This window comes from Xenopus tropicalis, chromosome 7, assembly GCF_000004195.4.
Source record: "Xenopus tropicalis strain Nigerian chromosome 7, UCB_Xtro_10.0, whole genome shotgun sequence".
Lineage (NCBI taxonomy): Eukaryota > Metazoa > Chordata > Amphibia > Anura > Pipidae > Xenopus > Xenopus tropicalis.
In genome coordinates, this window is record NC_030683.2 from 115,390,961 (window position 1) to 115,409,611 (window position 18,651).

At 39.9% G+C, this 18,651-nt stretch overlaps 1 protein-coding gene across 1 annotated transcript in view; it reads right to left on the bottom strand.

Moving 5' to 3' along the window:
* The window catches only part of grin2d (glutamate receptor, ionotropic, N-methyl D-aspartate 2D), a 133,442-nt gene that overhangs the window by 12,554 nt on the left and 102,237 nt on the right, over window positions 1-18,651 (bottom strand). Inside the window, exons 10-11 of the mRNA XM_031906599.1 lie at window positions 17,404-17,591; window positions 7,145-7,377 (exon numbers count right to left, since the gene is read on the bottom strand). Coding sequence (XP_031762459.1) covers window positions 7,145-7,377; window positions 17,404-17,591 — 421 coding nt within the window. The remainder of the gene's footprint in view (window positions 1-7,144; window positions 7,378-17,403; window positions 17,592-18,651) is intronic.

Below are 18,651 nucleotides of genomic sequence, written 5' to 3' on the forward strand. Positions count from 1 at the left end.
AACCACCATTTCTCTGTGCTACAGGTATACAAGCCAAATTTGTATGTACTAACATTGGAGCACTCGGGGTCAAAATGGGTGAACTGGAACAATAAAACTTGTGATTCTGTACTTTTTCATTGCTAAAGGGTTAACACAAAGGACAGTATTCCAGATATGGATATGAGTCATATACTGAAACAAATCAAAATCTCATGTCTCTTTAATCTGTTCTTCAGGGTGATCTTTTATGTCTTCCCGTTTGTCCTTGTTTTAGGTCATTAATTTTTGAGAAACAGTAACAAGGAGATGCAAAGGGAGAGAAGGAAGGGTGGCGGGGGGGAGAAGGGACTGAAACGATTGAGAGAGACTGAGCCGTCGCACTCTGCTAGCAATCACCTGAGAAATCGCTGTGTGATAAAGAGACACATTTTTCAGGCAGCTGCTAATGTGGTTGGCATGTTAATTACATGATCGCTGTCATGTCAGGGGGACGAAATGAATGCAGATGAACTGAGGAGTACTGAGCGCTAAGCAATAACAGATGTAGGGTTTAGCCAAAGGATTTCCGCTCGGTGGAAATGTGAAACAAATGTGCGACAGAGCAGCACAGGTTTGGGTACGTTCCCAAGGCCCCCCAGCCAGGGGACTGCCAATAGCCCTTTTATCTGCAACAACTTCTGAATAGTGATGGGCGAAATGTTTCGCCAGGCATGGATTTGCGGCGAATTTCCGCGTTTCACCATTGGCGGATTGTTTCGCGAAATGGATGAAAAAATTAGCTGCAGAAAAATTCCCTGCACATCCAAAAATTGTCGCCGGCGTCAAAAAAGAATAGTCGCAGGCGTCAAAAGAATAGCTGGGCGACTAAATAATAGCCGCGGATGACGAAATAATAGCCGTGCGACGAAATAACAGCCATGGGCGACAAAATAATAGCCGCGGGTGACAAAAGAATAGCCGTGCGACAAAATAAAAGCCGCGGGCGACAATTTTTTTTGGCGCACAACATTTTCGCCGTTTCGCTCATCACTACTTCTGAATGTAACCAGAATAGCCAGGTCCCTCATATCCAACCAAATATTTATATTAAAAACTGTTCTAATCCTGAAAACTGATCCTTGAGGGATACAAGCAAAACGCGATTCACACTGGGAACAAGGAGCCCTAATTAAGCTTAAACCTCTTGCCACAGATACTGCAAACAATGTCAGACAACAAGGTTCGTGTTCCTAAGAGATGTGCACAAGAACATACATTGGTAGATAAAAATATTAAACCGGTTAACTCAACCCTTTTTTAAACTAGATACAGGTATGGTATCCATCTAGAATGCTCGGGACCTGGCGTAGGTCTTTCCGTAATTTGGATCTCCTACATTAAGTCTACTAATTAAACCCAATAGGATTGTTTTGACTCCAATAAGGATGAATTATATCTTAGTTGGGATCAAGTACAGGTACTGTTTTATTATTACAGAGAAAAGGGAATCATTTAACCATTAAATAAACCCAATAGGGCTGTTCTGCCCCCAATAAGGGGTAATTATATCTTAGTTGGGATCAAGTACAGGTACTGTTTTATTATTACAGAGAAAAGGGAATCATTTAACCATTAAATAAACCCAATAGGGCTGTTCTGCCCCCAATAAGGGGTAATTATATCTTAGTTGGGATCAAGTACAGGTACTGTTTTATTATTACAGAGAAAAGGGAATCATTTAACCATTAAATAAACCCAATAGGGCTGTTCTGCCCCCAATAAGGGGTAATTATATCTTAGTTGGGATCAAGTACAGGTACTGTTTTATTATTACAGAGAAAAAGGAATCATTTAACCATTAAATAAACCCAATAGGGCTGTTCTGCCCCAATAAGGGGTAATTATATCTTTGTTGGGATGGAGTACAAGGTACTGTTTTATTATTTTATTATTATTTTTAAAAATGTGAATTATTTGATTAAGATGGAGTCTATGGGAGATGGACTTTCTGTAATTTGGAACTTTCTGGATAAGGAGTCCAATACCTGTATATATACACAATACCCATGCTAAGATATTAAGGGATAGTATGGAAAACCCCATCTGTACTGGAGAAGTACACAATGCAACTAGGGTTGTCACTAGTGATGAGTGAATCTGTCCCGTTTCGCTGCGCCATAATATTCGCAAAACGACAAGGAAATTTGTGAAATGGCGAAAAATCTGCAAAACACATTTGTCGTGCAACTTTTGTTGTCGTGCATTTATTTCCACATTTCAACATTGCCAATTTTTTTTTCGTGAAACTGACGCAAAAATTAGCCCTGACAAAAATTGGACAAATGAGCAGAAAGTCGTGGTTGCATCAAAAAAGTTGCAGTTACACCAAATTGGTTGTGGTTGTGTCAAAAAAAGTTGCACGCATTGTGCAGTAGGAGCATTTCACAATTGTTTCGCCATTTCACACATTTTTCAGCAGTTTAGCACATTTTTTGACGAAGTAAAATAGGACAGTTTCGCCCATCACTAGTTGCCACCCCTTTAATATTGGCCACATCTTGAATCCACATCCTTCATGGTTAATTAGCAATCAGTTTAGATCCATGGAGCAGACTGATCTGATTTATGTGCAGACATACAGAACACATCTAAATAAATTGCTAACTAGCCATGCAGGGTGTGGATTCATTATGTGGCCGTATTAAAGGGGTGAAGCGACAACCTACTGCAAGTACAACAGATTCTAGCCAACACTACATATCTGTCTGGTTTTATCACCTATAAAGGCAATAGAGCATGTACAGTACTGTGTGCATTTACCAATAAAAATCAGATGGCAGTTGCCTATTTCTCTTTTTTCTCATGACTCTCAGAGGGACAATGGATGGTCATTTTGGGCATTTTGCTTTAAGCAAAACAAAAATTCACTAGGAAAAACTTGAAATTGCCCAAGCGCCATAGATCTAAGATAGGCTAAACGGAAACCCAAAGTAGTTTCAAAGCCAGACAGGCTGTATTAGTTGGCTTTAACATTATTATAAACCCGAATGGTTGGAGCTTTTGGTACAGCCTGTCTATCTTTGGATCTAGTTAGATTTTCAGTACTCCATTTGTTTTGTCCTGTTGAGGTGACTTAAAAGCCCCTTATTGCTAAAAATGTGTTTTTTTACTCAAATAACTGCTGTCAGGGCACACTGATACTTTTCTAAACTAGAGAAACATTCTTTGCTGTGATGATCTAAAGCAGGGGTCCCCAACCTTTCTTACTCGTGAGCCACAGTCAAATATAAAAAGACTTGGGGAGCAACACAAGCACCATAAAAGTTCATGGAGGAACCAAATAAGGGCTGTGATTGGCTATTAGGCAGCCTCTATGCACACTATCAGCTTACAGGGGCTTTATTTGGTAGGAAATCTTGTTTTTATTCAACCAAAACTTGCCCCCAAGTCAGGAATTCAAAAATAACTACCTGGTTTGGGGGCACTGAGAGCCATCTGGTTGTCCAGTGGGAATGAGACAGGAACTGGGGAACAACAGGGTTTGGAATAGGGAGTAGTGAGCTGCAGCGGTGGGAGTGGCTCACCTAGGGGAGAACCAGTGATAGGAGTACAAGGTGTGGTGCCTGGCAGGTGATTGAGGCATGCTGGGAGGGGTTTAAGTTATGGGGGATATTCATGCTTAGGAGTGACACTTCACTCCTTATTACAACTGTTTGAAGCCTCCAGGAGCTATTAAATGTTTCTTGTATGGTTTCCATGGGTAATACACATGGGTGACGTGTATAGTACTTTTATTTGATGTGTATCTATGTAAACATGTTAATAAACAATTTGCAACCTTTTCCACCCAATACAATTTGTGTTCAGGTATGTTATTTTAATGACGGGGCAGTAGGAGGGTGGTGAAGGGAAGGGCCCATCAATTGACACTGGCCCCATCATATTGCTTTCACAATTTTTAATGCTATTTGCCTATTTTCACTCCAAGAGGATGTATGTTAATCTTACAAGGAGAGCCACTAATACAGGCCCTAAATGATATACAATAGCTGTAAATAATGCAAAATAACTCCTATTTAGCATCACCTTCTATCTGAGCTTGTGTGTTTTTTCTTTCCTATGAAAATCTTGCAAATCTCAACAACCAATCAAATATAACGTTGCATTCCACAATTTGGCCATAAATATCGTATGAACCTATTCTGCCTAAGCAGTGTTTTTGTAGACACATGCATTATTCCTCTGATTATGAAATACACAAGGGTGTTTAATGCCTGATAGTCTTCAGAAAAATGGACACATTGAGATAATGATGAACATTGAGATGCTTGAAGGCAAACAGAATTTTAAAGTCATTCTCTAGAATCTCAATGTAAAACTTGGGTTCATTAAAAATACTGAAGAAATCACTTTTCATTTGAAACATTAAACATCGGAAGTGGTTTCTCTGGCTGTGGGTTAACTAGTTCCACCTCAGTATGTAGTAGAATTAAGTCTGAAACAACTGGACTTTTCTGAGTTTTTCTTGAAAACGTTTCACCACTCATCCGAGTGGCTTCTTCAGTTCAAAGAAGTTGTTTTAGACTTAATTCTACTAGATACTGTATATCATGACCTGGATGAATGAGAATCTTCATAGACATAGTTCCATCTCAGTTCTCTAACACATAAGGGCAAATTTATCCACATTTGGATTTTGGTGGATTAAGGGTTTTTTTTAAAACTGCGACTAAACTCATTTCCACAAAAACTACAAATGTCTAGCAGAAAAAATTGAAAAACCACAACTTTTTCATGTTGTCGTACAAATACAAGCATCAAAAAAACCCTGAAAAACTCTAAAATTCTCTCATCACTAATCATGATTTTGAATTATGGTTTAAAAAATGTAAAACTTTGGAATCCCATAGCTTGCAAGGTCACAGAGAAGTCAATGAAATTAGGGAAATGGCGAAAAATTCCCGCATTTGTCGCCCAATTTTTTTGTCGCCCATGCTTTTTTTTATGCAACTGTGCCCAATTTTTACGTGGACGCGGGCGTGCCCTTTTTGGCCCAATTTGACTCGCAACAAAAAAAAATCTGCGCAACAAAATTTTCCACCAGGCGTGGATTCGTGGCAAATTTCCGAGTTTCTGTATTGGCAGATTTTTCCACAAAATGGGTGAAACAATTCACTTTGGAAAAATTTGTTGCGCAACAAAAACATTGTCATGAACGTCAAAAAGAAATTGTTGTGTGCATATAAAAAATGACACATGTAATTTTTTTACCTGTGCGTCATTTTTTTTGACAAGCGTGTCAAAAATATTCCATGCACAGGTATTTTTATATCCATGTCATTTTCACCGTCTTGTGAGTTTTTCACCAAATTTTTCGATGAAGCGTCAGATTCGCTCATCACTAGTGAATAGGTTTAGGGAAGGCATTTTGAAATATGATTTTGCCTTCTATATCTAAGTTGTAGAAAAGTTGGACAAAAATACTTGATTTTTTGCTTTTAGTGATGAGCAAATCTGTCCCATGTCCTCGAATCTTGCAAAAGATTTGCAAAATGGCAAAAAAATTGCGAAACACGTGCCACATGCCTATGTTTTTTTGCTGTGTCTCATTTTTTTTGCATGCACAACAATATTTTTTTCACGTGGGCGACAATCTTTGGACGCGAGGCAAATTATTTCTCCTGTTTTGCTAAAAAATTTGCCAATGACAAAACGCGGAAATTCACCACAAATCCATGCCTGCCGGATTATTTTGCCCATCACTAGTTGCTTTGTCTAACTAGGCTTACGTAAATGAGGCCCCAGGAGTTTAAGATTTTTCTTAAAAAGAAAACATAGGGGTCTATGGCTGATTTCAGTTTGAGCCAGAAGACAATTAAAATGACACCCACTGTTGGGACTTCTGTTCTGAATGTGAGCAAACTCAGAGGAGGCATTAGGTTGGGGAAGTTATGAAATATGCAGAATCCTTGAACCCATATCAGGATTTGGCTTTTCAAATATTTTTAAACCTTATTGTTAGTATCAAAGTCATTTCTGAATTACACAGTGTTCTGTATCACAATGTGGGACTTTCTGTCTGCATCGATGAGGCATAAACACCGGGTTAGTATGGGGGCTGCAGGTGGAAATGTAGAAAATCAATTGCAGAAGATTAGTAATGGCAGCATGAGTGGAAAAATGATGAATGGGTTTGTAGAAAGGCACATTTCTAATTGAGATTGTCATTAGACCATGGATGGTCTCGGTGCAACAATGTGACTATATTAGTCTTTTATTATTATTATCACTCAAGCTAAGTACCCCCATACATCAGTGGGTAAATATATGGACATTCCAAGAAAATAGAAACAAATAAATGCAATAAAAGTAGTTAAAAAAAATGTTTACTTTGCACCAACTCATTTAGTATGTACTGTAGATCCATAGCACCTCATCTACAGTAGTTTGCAGAACTGTAGGGGCAATTAAAGGGAAACTATTCCCCTAAACAATGTAGGTCTCTATAAAAATATATTGCATAAACAGCTCATATGTAAAACCCTGCTTCATCTAAATAAACCATTTTCATAAAAATATACTTATTTAGTAGTATGTGCCATTGGGTAATACTAAATAGAAAATTGCCATTTTAAGAATTAAGGGCCGCCCCCTTGGATCATAGGATTCACAGTGCGCACAAACAAAGCAAGGCATACATACATGCTAGGCCCCATCAGCCAATGAATGGGCAGAGTTCTGCCTGTTACTCCCACACTACTTCCTGTTACAGTCAGAGCTGCATTACTTCCTGTCAGCTGATCTCTGAGGGAGCACACAGCCCATCACTAAATGGCAGCTCAAGGGCAAGGATGTAAAAGGGCAATATTTTCTGATATATATATTCCAGAGTGGCGAGATTCTTTAATAGTTCACTTAACATACTATCTATTGATTAAGTGTTCAAAATCGAGCCAACTCGATTTTTTAAAAATCAACCCAGTAGAGTAGGTTATAAAACTCCTTCCTCAGAAGCTGTTTTTGGGGGCCATAAAAGACCCCGCCTTCAAAATGCATTATGTGCCATTAAAACATTCGCATTGTCATTACTGAACATTATGTTTCAACTAATTTTCCATTTACAACATATTACATTCACCTCAATGTGTTTTAAAAAAACGACAAACTGAAATATTGTCTTTACCCTGCTGAATGCCAACAGGAAATCCAATTTCCCAGAATGCCTCATGCAGTGTCGAAGCTTCCAGTATATGAGATGCTCCCAAGCAAAAACAAGAAGGCTTAATCCCATAGCAACCAGAAGCATATAGAATACACCAGCCATGTTGTCGATGTCTAATTTGCTGCTCATCACCTCAATTTTGTCATTATGGCAAATTCCTGATAACCACAGTCTCTCCAGCATTTCAATCTCATCTGTGAAAAAAAGAGAAAAGAGTGAGGGCAGTGAGGTTGGGGAATGGCCTGCTGTGGCGGATTCTATTGGTAGATTCTATGAATGCATTGGATGGGAGTGGCATGGATGGATGATCGAGTGTATCGATACGTATATATGCAGGACTGGAACTAGCAGGTAGAAGAGGTACCCGCCTAGGGCGCAACTGTGGGTGGTTCTTAGTAGCTACTTCTTCTGCCTACTCCTGGATTCTACTAATTGGACTCTCTTGCTCCCACCACTGTTTGTCAGCACATGCTAGGGTCGGAGGGGGCGAGGCGGCTGGGCCCGGTTGCCTGAGGACCGCCTATGATGTATGTGTGTATGTATATGCACTCACACTCAAGGTCCTTAACAATGAAGCCCCTCCCTAAATTTTGAATCTGATCTCAAAATACACTTCTTCACCCAATCTACATTCTGCTTCTACCCTTTGCCTCTCTTCTCCTCTTATCACTTCATCCCATTCCTGACTGCAATACTTCTCCGGGGCTTCTACCTGTCTCGAGCCATTTCAATGTCTCCTTTCTTCCAAACTTCCCTAAAGACCCATTTATTTAGGGAAGCCTATTCAATGTACCTTGATTAATCAGCCATTAAATTATCGTAAATCACTATTTGTTTCAATATTCCTTATGTTTCAACTGTTACCCTAACCCCCTAGATCAGGGATCCCCCAACTGCTTTTTCTTATGAGCCACACTCAGATGTAAAAAGGTTTGGTGAGCCACACAAGCATGAAGTTAATTAAGGATGCCAAATAAGGGCTGTGATTTGCTACTTGGTAACCCCATGTGGACTTCTAGCTTGCAAAAGGCTTTGCAAGACCCCTGTTTGTTTGTTATAAATTAATGTAATGTGCTACATAACTTGCCGACACTAAATTAACAAATGATGATGATGATGCATTTAACCCCAATTAACTTTATAAGAATGTAACTATTACATGTAGCCTTCTTTTTCAAGTTCATGATCTCAGGGTGAACTGGGAAAGGTCGAATGGGTTCCGTTATGTGATTTTTTTTTGTCAGGCATGCCGTGAATTTCCGCATTTCGCCATTGGTAAATTGTTTCGCAAAACTTCCGCGAAATTTGGCAGCGGGAATGCTAAGGGTGCAGTCACACTGAAAAGGCACAATTGCATCAAAAAAGCCGCATTTGGATTAAAAAGAATGTGTGTTCGCGTCAAAATATATGCGGCACCCGCATTTCACAAATTTTTCCACAGTTTTGCAAATTTTCCGGTGAAGCAAAACGAGACAAATTCGCTTATCACTTTCTGTTATCTTCTGTATGGGTTTATAGCATTATGTGTCTTTACTTCATGACATTGCACTATATTTTACTTAGCTTTTATTGCAATTTGCCAAAAGGGAGCTAATATACCCTTTCTTCATGCTAAAACTCTATTCTGTCATTTACCATCAGTTGAACAATACAATTAGTGTTTGGGTATTTATTGAAATGATGATGCCATGTAAAGGAGTCACGCTGCTGTTAGGTGCGCATAAGGCCAGATTAACAATACAACAACTTGTTTTTTATTAATTAGTTTGTCAGATCGTCTTTGCATTAACTTCACTTTAACTTGCTACATTAACATCTGAGAGTTATATAGAGTCTGTGCTTATTCAGTATGCAAGAATATTTGACTAATAACACATGGGTTTAGTGATGAGCGAATCTGTCCTGTTTCGCGAAAAATTCTTGAAACAGCGAAAATGACACGCATCAAAAAAAAATTGTCGCCCACGGCTATTCTTTTGTCATGCGGTTAATCTTTTGTCGCCCATGGCTATTCTTTTGTCGCCTGTGGCTATTCTTTTGTCGCCTGTGGCTATTCTTTTGTCGCCCGCGGCTATTCTTTTGTCGCCTGTGGCTATTCTTTTGTTGCCCGCGGCTATTCTTTTGTCATGCGGTTAATCTTTTGTCGCCCATGGCTATTCTTTTGTCGCCTGTGGCTATTCTTTTGTCGCCTGTGGCTATTCTTTTGTCGCCCGCGGCTATTCTTTTGTCGCCCGCGGCTATTCTTTTGTTGCCCACGGCTATTCTTTTGTCATGCGGTTAATCTTTTGTCGCCCATGGCTATTCTTTTGTCGCCTGTGGCTATTCTTTTGTCGCCTGTGGCTATTCTTTTGTCGCCCGCGGCTATTCTTTTGTCGCCCGCGGCTATTCTTTTGTTGCCCGCGGCTATTCTTTTGTCGTCCGGCTATTCTTTTGTCGCGCGGCTATTCTTTTGTCGCCCGTGGCTATTCTTTTGACGCCCGCAGATATTCTTTTGTTGCCTGTGGCTATTCTTTTGTCGCCTGCAGCTATTCTTTTGTCGCCCGCAGCTATTCTTTTGTCATGCGGCTATTCTTTTGGCGCCCGTGGCTATTCTTCTGTCGCACGGCTATTCTTTTGGTGCCCGTGCCTATTCTTTTGTCGCACAGCTATTCTTTTCATGCCCGCGACTATTCTTTTTTGAAGTGCAACTAACCCCAGGGTTTCCTCAGGCCCCTAACCCCAGGGTTCTCTCAGCCCCCTAACCCCAGGATTCCCTCAGGCCCCTAACCCCAGGGTTCCCTCAGTCCCCTAACATAGTTACATAGTTACATAGGGTTGAAAAAAGACCAGTGTCCATCAAGTTCAACCCAAGTAAACCCAGCACACCTAACCCACACCTACCAATCTATACACTCACATACATAAACTATAAATACAACCACTAGTACTAACTGTAGATATTAGTATCACAATAGCCTTGGATATTCTGATTGATCAAGAACTCATCCAGGCCCCTCTTAAAGGCATTAACAGAATCTGCCATTACCAGATCACTAGGAAGGGCATTCCATAACCTCACTGCCCTCACCGTGAAAAACCACCTACGCTGCTTCAAATGGAAGCTCCTTTCCTCTAATCTAAAGGGGTGACCTCTGGTGCGTTGATTGTTTTTATGGGAAAAAAGAACATCCCCCCACTGCCTATAATCCCCTCTAATGTACTTGTACAGAGTAATCATGTCCCCTTGCAAGCGCCTCTTTTCCAGAGAAAACAACCCCAACCTCGACAGTCCCACCTCATAGTTTAAATCTTCCATCCCCTTTACCAGTTTAGTTGCACGTCTCTGCACTCTCTCCAGCTCATTAATATCCTTCTTAAGGACTGGAGCCCAAAACTGCACTGCATACTCAAGGTGAGGCCTTACCAGGGACCTATAAAGGGGCAAAATTATGTTCTCATCCCTTGAGTCAATGCCCTTTTTTATACAAGACAGCACTTTATTTGCTTTAGTAGCCACAGAATGACACTGCCTGGAATTAGACAACTTGTTATCAACAAAAACCCCCAGATCCTTCTCCATTAAGGAAACCCCCAACACACTCCCATTCAGTAGATAGTTTGCGTTTATATTATTTCTACCAAAGTGCATAACTTTGCACTTATCAACATTGAACCTCATTTTCCAGTTTGCTGCCCAGTTATCTAATTCTAACCCCAGGGTTCCCTCAACCCCCTAACCCCAGGGTTCCCTAAGCCCCCTAACCCCAGGGTTCCCTCAGCCCCCTAACCCCAGGGTTCCCTCAGCCCCCTAACCCCAGGGTTCCCTCAACCCCCTAACCCCAGGGTTCCCTAAGCCCCCTAACCCCAGGGTTTCCTCAGGCCCCTAACCCCAGGGTTCCCTCAGCCCCCTAACCCCAGGGTTCCCTCAGCCCCCTAACCCCAGGGTTCCCTCAGCCCCCTAACCCCAGGGTTCCCTCAGGCCCCTAACCCCAGGGTTTCCTAAGCCCCCTAACCCCAGGGTCCCCTCAGCCCCCTAACCCCAGGGTTCCCTAAGGCCCCTAACCCCAGGGTTCCCTCAGCCCCCTAACCCCAGGGTTCCCTAAGGCCCATAACCCCAGGGTTCCCTCAGCCCCCTAACCCCAGGGTTCCCTCAGGCCCCTAACCCAAGGGTTCCTTCAAGCCCCTAACCCCAGGGTTCCCTCAGGCCCCTAACCCAAGGGTTCCCTCAGCCCCCTCCATCAATAGGTGCAGCACAATGCCAAAATAATAAGAGAAAATGGGTGCATTGGGAAACATGTAAGTGGAAATTGCACTTTACACACTGCAGCTAGGCAAGTAAATGTGCCTTAATGGATTTCATTCTGGGCTGGATTATTGGAAGAATGCTTTCCACTGAAACATAGTCTTTATTTATCAATTCTAACAATATCTAACAGCCATAAGTGCAAAAAGAAATAAATATGTTGTTGCTATTTGACATTACGTAGAACAAAGCTAGATTACATCTGAGCTGCCTTAGCTAACAGTAGCCTTGGCAAGGCAGATCCCTTTAAGGCATTTTGGGATTCAGTTCTTTGTGCACAGAGTCTGGGTCCTTTTTACTTCTGTTCTGTTGACAGGCATTTTCTACAATACACACAGAATATTAATGGGTTCTTGCTGAGTGATGTCTTGGGAAGTTAATACTAGTTTACAGCAAGACAGACACGCTGGGGTCGTTAGTAAGGGAAGGCAATGAACAAAATCAATGCAAATGACAATATTTTTATGCTACACATGATGAATTTGCTGATTTCCTAATGCACTAATAACTTTGGCCTAATCTCCCTGACTTGTGCATGAGGGATGAGTTGGGGGAGAGTTGTTTGAGTTGGAGGGGAGTATAGAAAATAAATGAGGTACAGGTATGGAATCCCTTATCCGGAAACCCATTGTCCAGAAAGTTCCGAATTACAAAAGGCCATCTCCTATAGACTCCATTATAAGCAAATAATTCTAAGATATAATTAGCCCTTATTGGGGGCAGAACAGCCCTATTGGGTTTATTTAATGGTTAAATGATTCCTTTTTCTCTGTAATAATAAAACTGTACCTGTACTTGATCCCGACTAAGATATAATTACCCCTTATTGGGGGCAGAACAGCCCTATTGGGTTTATTTCATGGTTAAATGATTCCCTTTTCTCTGTAATAATAAAACAGTACCTGTACTTGATCCCAACTAAGATATAATTACCCCTTATTGGGGGCAGAACAGCCCTATTGGGTTTATTTAATGGTTAAATGATTCCCTTTTCTCTGTAATAATAAAACAGTACCTGTACTTGATCCCAACTAAGATATAATTACCCCTTATTGGAGGCAGAACAATCCTATTGGGTTTATTCAATATTTAAATGATTTTTATCAGACTTAAGTTATGGAGATCCAAATTACGGAAAGATCCCTTATCCAGAAAACCCCAGGTCCAGAGCATTCTGGATAACAGGTCCCATACCTGTATATGTATTTCTTTTAAACTGCGTTTTAAATCTTCTCTCCCTTGTTGTGTGTGTCATTGTTTTGCTGAGCACATCATCTTTTTGATGCATGCAACACTTTTATAAGACGTGTATCATTTTCTGCTTTATACAAATTTTTCGCAATTTCTCTAATTTTTTCCCGACGTTTCACGGATTTTCCAGCAAAGCAAAAATGGACAGATTAGCTCATCAATACCTGCTTCCTTAAAACTTGGCTATTGCCCTCAGCCTATGGCAGGCACTAGTGATGAACAAAACTGCCTCATTTTGCTTCCCTGAAAAATTTGCAAAACTGCAGAAAAAAAATTTGCAAAATGGTAAAATATTGCCAAAATGTTGCCAAATTCATTGCACCAAATAAATTGGGCCAATAGATATTGTCCTTGCCTTTTTTCTTGTGCACAATGCATTGGAGTCAATGGGCATATTTTCTTGCTCAAAATGCATTGGTGTTTTACCCTTTGGTTTTTTTTTCCAAGAAAACACATTTCTTCCCCATGAAACAAAATGTGAAGTTCTAGCGAAAATCTTGAAAACTTTTACCTCACATGAAAAATTTTGTTTCATTTCTGTATTAGACTGAAAAAATTGCTCATCCTTGGCAAGTCCCCACGGTGTAAATCACTGCCTGTACGGACTATTGCCCCAGATGCAAGTGTTCATGGGATTTTAGGTTAAAATTTACCACCCCTTAGGGGCACATTTACTAATCCACGAACGGACCAAAAGCGTCTGAATGCGTTCGATATTTTTGCGACTTTTTCGTCGCCGTCGTGATTTTTTCATATTTTGCACGACTTTTTTGTCACCGGTACGACTTTATCATATATTTTCCGCGACTTTTTCGTCGCCGTCGCGAAAAAATCGGATTGGTTTTTCCACCGTTTACAAATGCTCAATACGAAAAAATTGCGACGGCGACTAAAAAGTCACGCAAAATACGATAGTCGTGACGGTGACGAAAAAGTCGCAACATTTTCGTTTCCAATCCGTTTTTTTCCCATTCGGGTTTCGGATTCAAGGACATCGGGGGAGGCCCATTTATCAACATTCTCATTTTCACGGTTTTACAGGTTTTTGAACCACGAAAAAAAAACATTTTCTCTTAAACTACAAATACCAAGAAAGCACAGACAAAATATGTCAATTTTCATATTGCCGAAAATTTGCAATTTTGACAAATAACTGTATTTTTGCACAAAAAACTACAAATTGTGAAAAAAATTCAGACGTTATTGTAGTTTTCACACTGCAAGTGACAAAATGGTCATTTTAGGCCAAAAGGTTCTGCCAATTTTTCTTTCATAGGAAAAATTTCACTAATTTTTGCTCAACAAAAGTCTACAATTTTATATATCCTAAAGCTTTAAGAGTATAAAATAGGGTTTGGAAGAAAGAAATTTCTCGATTGAGATTGAACAGAAATTATGTTGCCTTCAGGGTAAAAATAGCAACAAAATGGTGTTAATGGAAGAACCGTAATTTACACACTGAAGTCCTTGCTATTTCCTTACTTTTGGCCATTGCACTATATTGCATTACCTAGCATGACACTTAAAATTATTTTAAAAGTAAACCATGCTGTTTTTCCATAAAGAAAAAAAACTTCACTAATAGAATATAATGAGAAGGAAAAAAACATTCTATTCCATGAAATTGTCTTTTAAGACTGTTCCTTAGCAACGGGCAACAGCAAAGGAAGGAAACAAAAATTCTGAAGATTCTTCAAAAAGAATGTTTGACAGGCTTCTTGTAATGCAAAACAAAGTCCCAGCAAGAAAACTGTACAGAAATAATGGTGAGGGACGGAGGTTAGGAGTAGATAAGGAGTGGATACAAGACGTAGAAGAGAACAGAGGAAATAGGTGGAACAATAGATACCCACCATACTAATATACTTCTGACACTTTCTTTGCATTGGTGTAGTAAAGAATTTATTTTAAAATGAGGTATTGTCTTTAGTGGTGGTGGGCCAGGGTAAGAACTCAGTGATCCCCTAAAGCAGTGATCCCCAACAAGTAGCTCGCGAGCAACATGTTGCTCCCCAACCCCTTGGATTTTGCTCCCAGTGGCCTCAAGCAGGGCTTCTTTTTGAATTCCTGACTTGGTGGCAAGTTTTGGTTGCATAAAATCCAGATGTACTGCCAAACAGAGCCTCCTGTAGGCTGCCAGTTCATATTGGGGCTACCAAATAGCCAATAACAGCCCTTATTTGGAACCCCATGAAGTCTGTTGTGATTGTATTGCTCCCCAACTCTTTTTACATTTGAATGTGGCCCATGTTTAAACGAGGTTGGGGTACAGGATAATTATCTCTGAAATCTAAATTTAATCTAAATGTGAGCTATTTCACTGGCTACCTGTCATATATAGAATTTAATTTAAGGTTCTTTACTTACCTACAATGTACTCACAGGTGCTGCACCACTCTATTTATCTATTCTAATCCCCAAGTACACCCCCAGATGCAACCTTGGCTCTGCATATGACCTAATTCTCTCCTCCTCACTCATTACCTCCTCTCACTCTCACATCCAGGACTTCTCATGTGCTACACACATCCTCTGGAACGCTCTGCCCCGTCGCATTAGACACTCTCAGAGACTCTTAAAACTCACCTTTTCATTCAAGCCTATAATCCAAGCCCTTAGCAACTTGATTACCCACTGTACAACCCTACTTTTTGGCCACGCACTCACTAACCACTGGTTTTTTACCCCTTACTCTTACTCTGTCCCTTATCAAGCCAACAAGAACTCTACTACTACATTGGTTACCCTGGCCTTGTGTCTCAACTGCACTTCCATTTAGAATATAAGCTCTTGTGAGTAGGACCCTCCCCCATTGTCTCCAAACAATATCCAAATGTAATTATGATTGATAGATAGATAGATGACAGACAGACAGACTGACTGACTGATTTTGTTTTCGAGTTGGCAATGTTCCTGATACAGTATGCATTGTAAAAAAAAAATAAGCTTTGTAGGAGTGTACATCAACATTATTTGTCCACCTCCTTCCTATGTGTCTTGAAACAGACCAAAAACAAGGCAAAACAGTACATGAACATCCCTGCAACAATGTATGTGAAGAAAAGTAGATTGAATAACAGATGGTGTCTGCAGCCTTACTAATTAGCAAGTTAGCCATGAGTCTAGAGACCTATTAAAGTTATGGGCACTGCAGGGGCAAGAGCTTTCATGGCTGAATGCTGGAATTAAAACACTGTCCTGTTGAGTTCAATATGTGATAATACTGGCACCAAAAAAAAGGCATATACATCATTAGTTTCCCTCAATTCACCCATTTTTGTTCTCATATTAGCACTAATTCCATAGCCAGAATATATATTGTGCTATTTTGTTTAATTGGAGAGCTGAATTGGATACAATACTCAGACTAGAACTTGACCCTGAATATTTTAGCTGGAACGGCTCTGAATACTGAGCAATGCCTGTGGGGGCATACTGTACTTTATTGTAGCCAAAAAAAACCCTGTAGTTGAATTGGTGTCCCAGTTCCTATAAACCATCAATAACGATTTATTTATACTAAGGGGCAGATTTACTAATCCACGAACGGACCGAAAGCGTAATGATCGGTATTTTTGTGATTTTTTTTTCAAGACTTTTTTGTATGTCCCGCGTTTTTGCCGTCGCGACTTTTTCGTATATTTTCCGCAACTTTTTCATCACCGTCGCGGAAAAATTGTATTGGTTTTTCGCGCAATACGAAAAAATCGCGTTGGCGATGAAATAATCGTGCAAAATACGATAAAGTCATGACGGGGCCAAAAAAGTTGCGACAAATATGAAAAATCACGAGGGTGACGAAAAAGTCGCAAAATTTTTTGTTCCCATTCGGGATTCGGATTCGTGGATTAGTAAATGTGCCCCTAAGTATTTTCTAAGTCACTATTAAAGCCAGGGTGGGGCATTTACCAACATTAACATTTAAAAAAATTTCCCAATTCATATTTTTTGCACCAAAATGTGAATTTTTTGAGTGAAAATGATTTTTTTGCCATTTATAATGGAACAAAACTGTGACAAATTAGCAAAACGCTGAAAGTTTTGTGCAATGTGGCTACTGGGGGCAACTTTTTTGACGCACCCACAACTTTTTTAATGTGACGGCAATTTTTTTGATGCAACCACAACTGTTTTTACGTGACTTTTTTTTATATGACTTTTTTCCTTACCCACAACATTTGCCAATGGCCAAATGCGGAATTTTGTAGCCAATCCATGACTGCCGAAAAATTTCGTTCATCACGAGTGACACATCGAAAAGAAAAAATGCACTAAGGCTAAATCTAAGAGCTGCCAAGATTATGTAGAAGTCAATGGCAGGTTTTCTTTTTATAAATGGAAGATCTTTCTTTGCTTCATGGTTTTAGTGGTTTTTTGTGTGTTTTTCATTCATGCTTTTTCAATTCAGATCTTTTAATAAATGACTAGACATTTGTTGTTTTAGTGCAAATGAGTGTAGTTGTAGTTTCAAAAACTCTAAAGGCACAAAAATGAGAATGTGAATAAATCTGCCCATTAGTGGTTAATTTGAGTATAGTGGGTGCACCCAGTGACTTTGGGATATAAACCAAAAACAAAGGATGGAAGCATGAAGATTAATGGTGAGTCTATAAACCAACTTCTACTTGACATTATTAGATTAATATCTATCCAATTCTAAATGAAGATATCAAATGCCGAGACTTACCGTCACCTAGAAACTGAAGCAATGCAAGGTCGATGGGCCGTTTCCATTTTGAACCTTTCTGTAAAGCGATTCCATATCCTGTGGTGGCAAAGACTTTCCCGCTGCCAATGGTGACCAGTTTACAACCCTCGTCCTTTCGTGCCATGTAGTTTAGAACAGCTGCATCATAGATGAACGCGTCCAGTTTCCTGAACAGAAAGAGGGTTCACAGAGTGACAAGAACATGAATGGAGACTTGAGAAGTATTTTGAATAGTTTTAGGGGTCAAATATAACTAAATTATTTTAAATGGAAAGGCTGACTAACCCTGCTAGCACCTAAAGAAATATTTTTTGTAGAGGGGACCAGGAAGTATAAAGTATAACCCTGCATAAACCTTTATCTAAATAATTAGGAGACTGGGTACCACCTTAGAGTGAAGACACACGGAGCTATTAGTAGCAGCTACTTGTTGTGGCTACTAAAATAGACAATGCTGATCATTTACTGATAATTGTCACATCATGTGTTTTAGCAGATGCAATTCTCAGTATTGTCTGTGGCAGGGGATTTTCTGGAGGTCAGTAGCTGTGAAAAAGTATCTGCTACTTGTAGCCCTGTGTACTTCAAAATGGTACTCTGGACAAAGACCAACAAAGGCCAATTTAAAAATGAACTAAATAGATTTGCCTATGTAAACAATGCCTTTTTGAAATGAACCCCACTATCTGCAGTTTTGTCCAGTTAAGATAAAACAATTTCACAAAGCTGATGGTATTTTCATATGTCATAAAGAATGGTGGTCTGCATTGTACATTTTCCTTACACATCGTGCCAGTTATGCCAAGCATAAGGTCCTGCTGCATCCTTTTATTTCCATCCGCTACTACAACATTAAGCCATGCTCTCAGTTCATCCTTGGGTACAAACTACTAATGACTTGTAACATGGCACTAGTAGAATCTTTTATACTGGCGCCCTTAGGGCCTATTTATCCTACTGTGTAAAACAACACCAAAATGAGTATGAAAAGCTGTGTAAAATGGCAAATTTATCAAGATGTTTTATTTTACGAGCCTGAACCCCAGATTTGACACCATTATCTTACACTACTTTAGACCTTGTGTAATCCATTAAAGTCAATGGGGAAAAATTCAAGTGGCAAGTAAGTTCTGGCAGGAAAAAAAAACGTAGGACAAAACTTCTTGCGTGTATAATTTTTTTTTGGCACGTGTGTAAAAAAAACTAAAAATTTTGGCATGGGCAAGG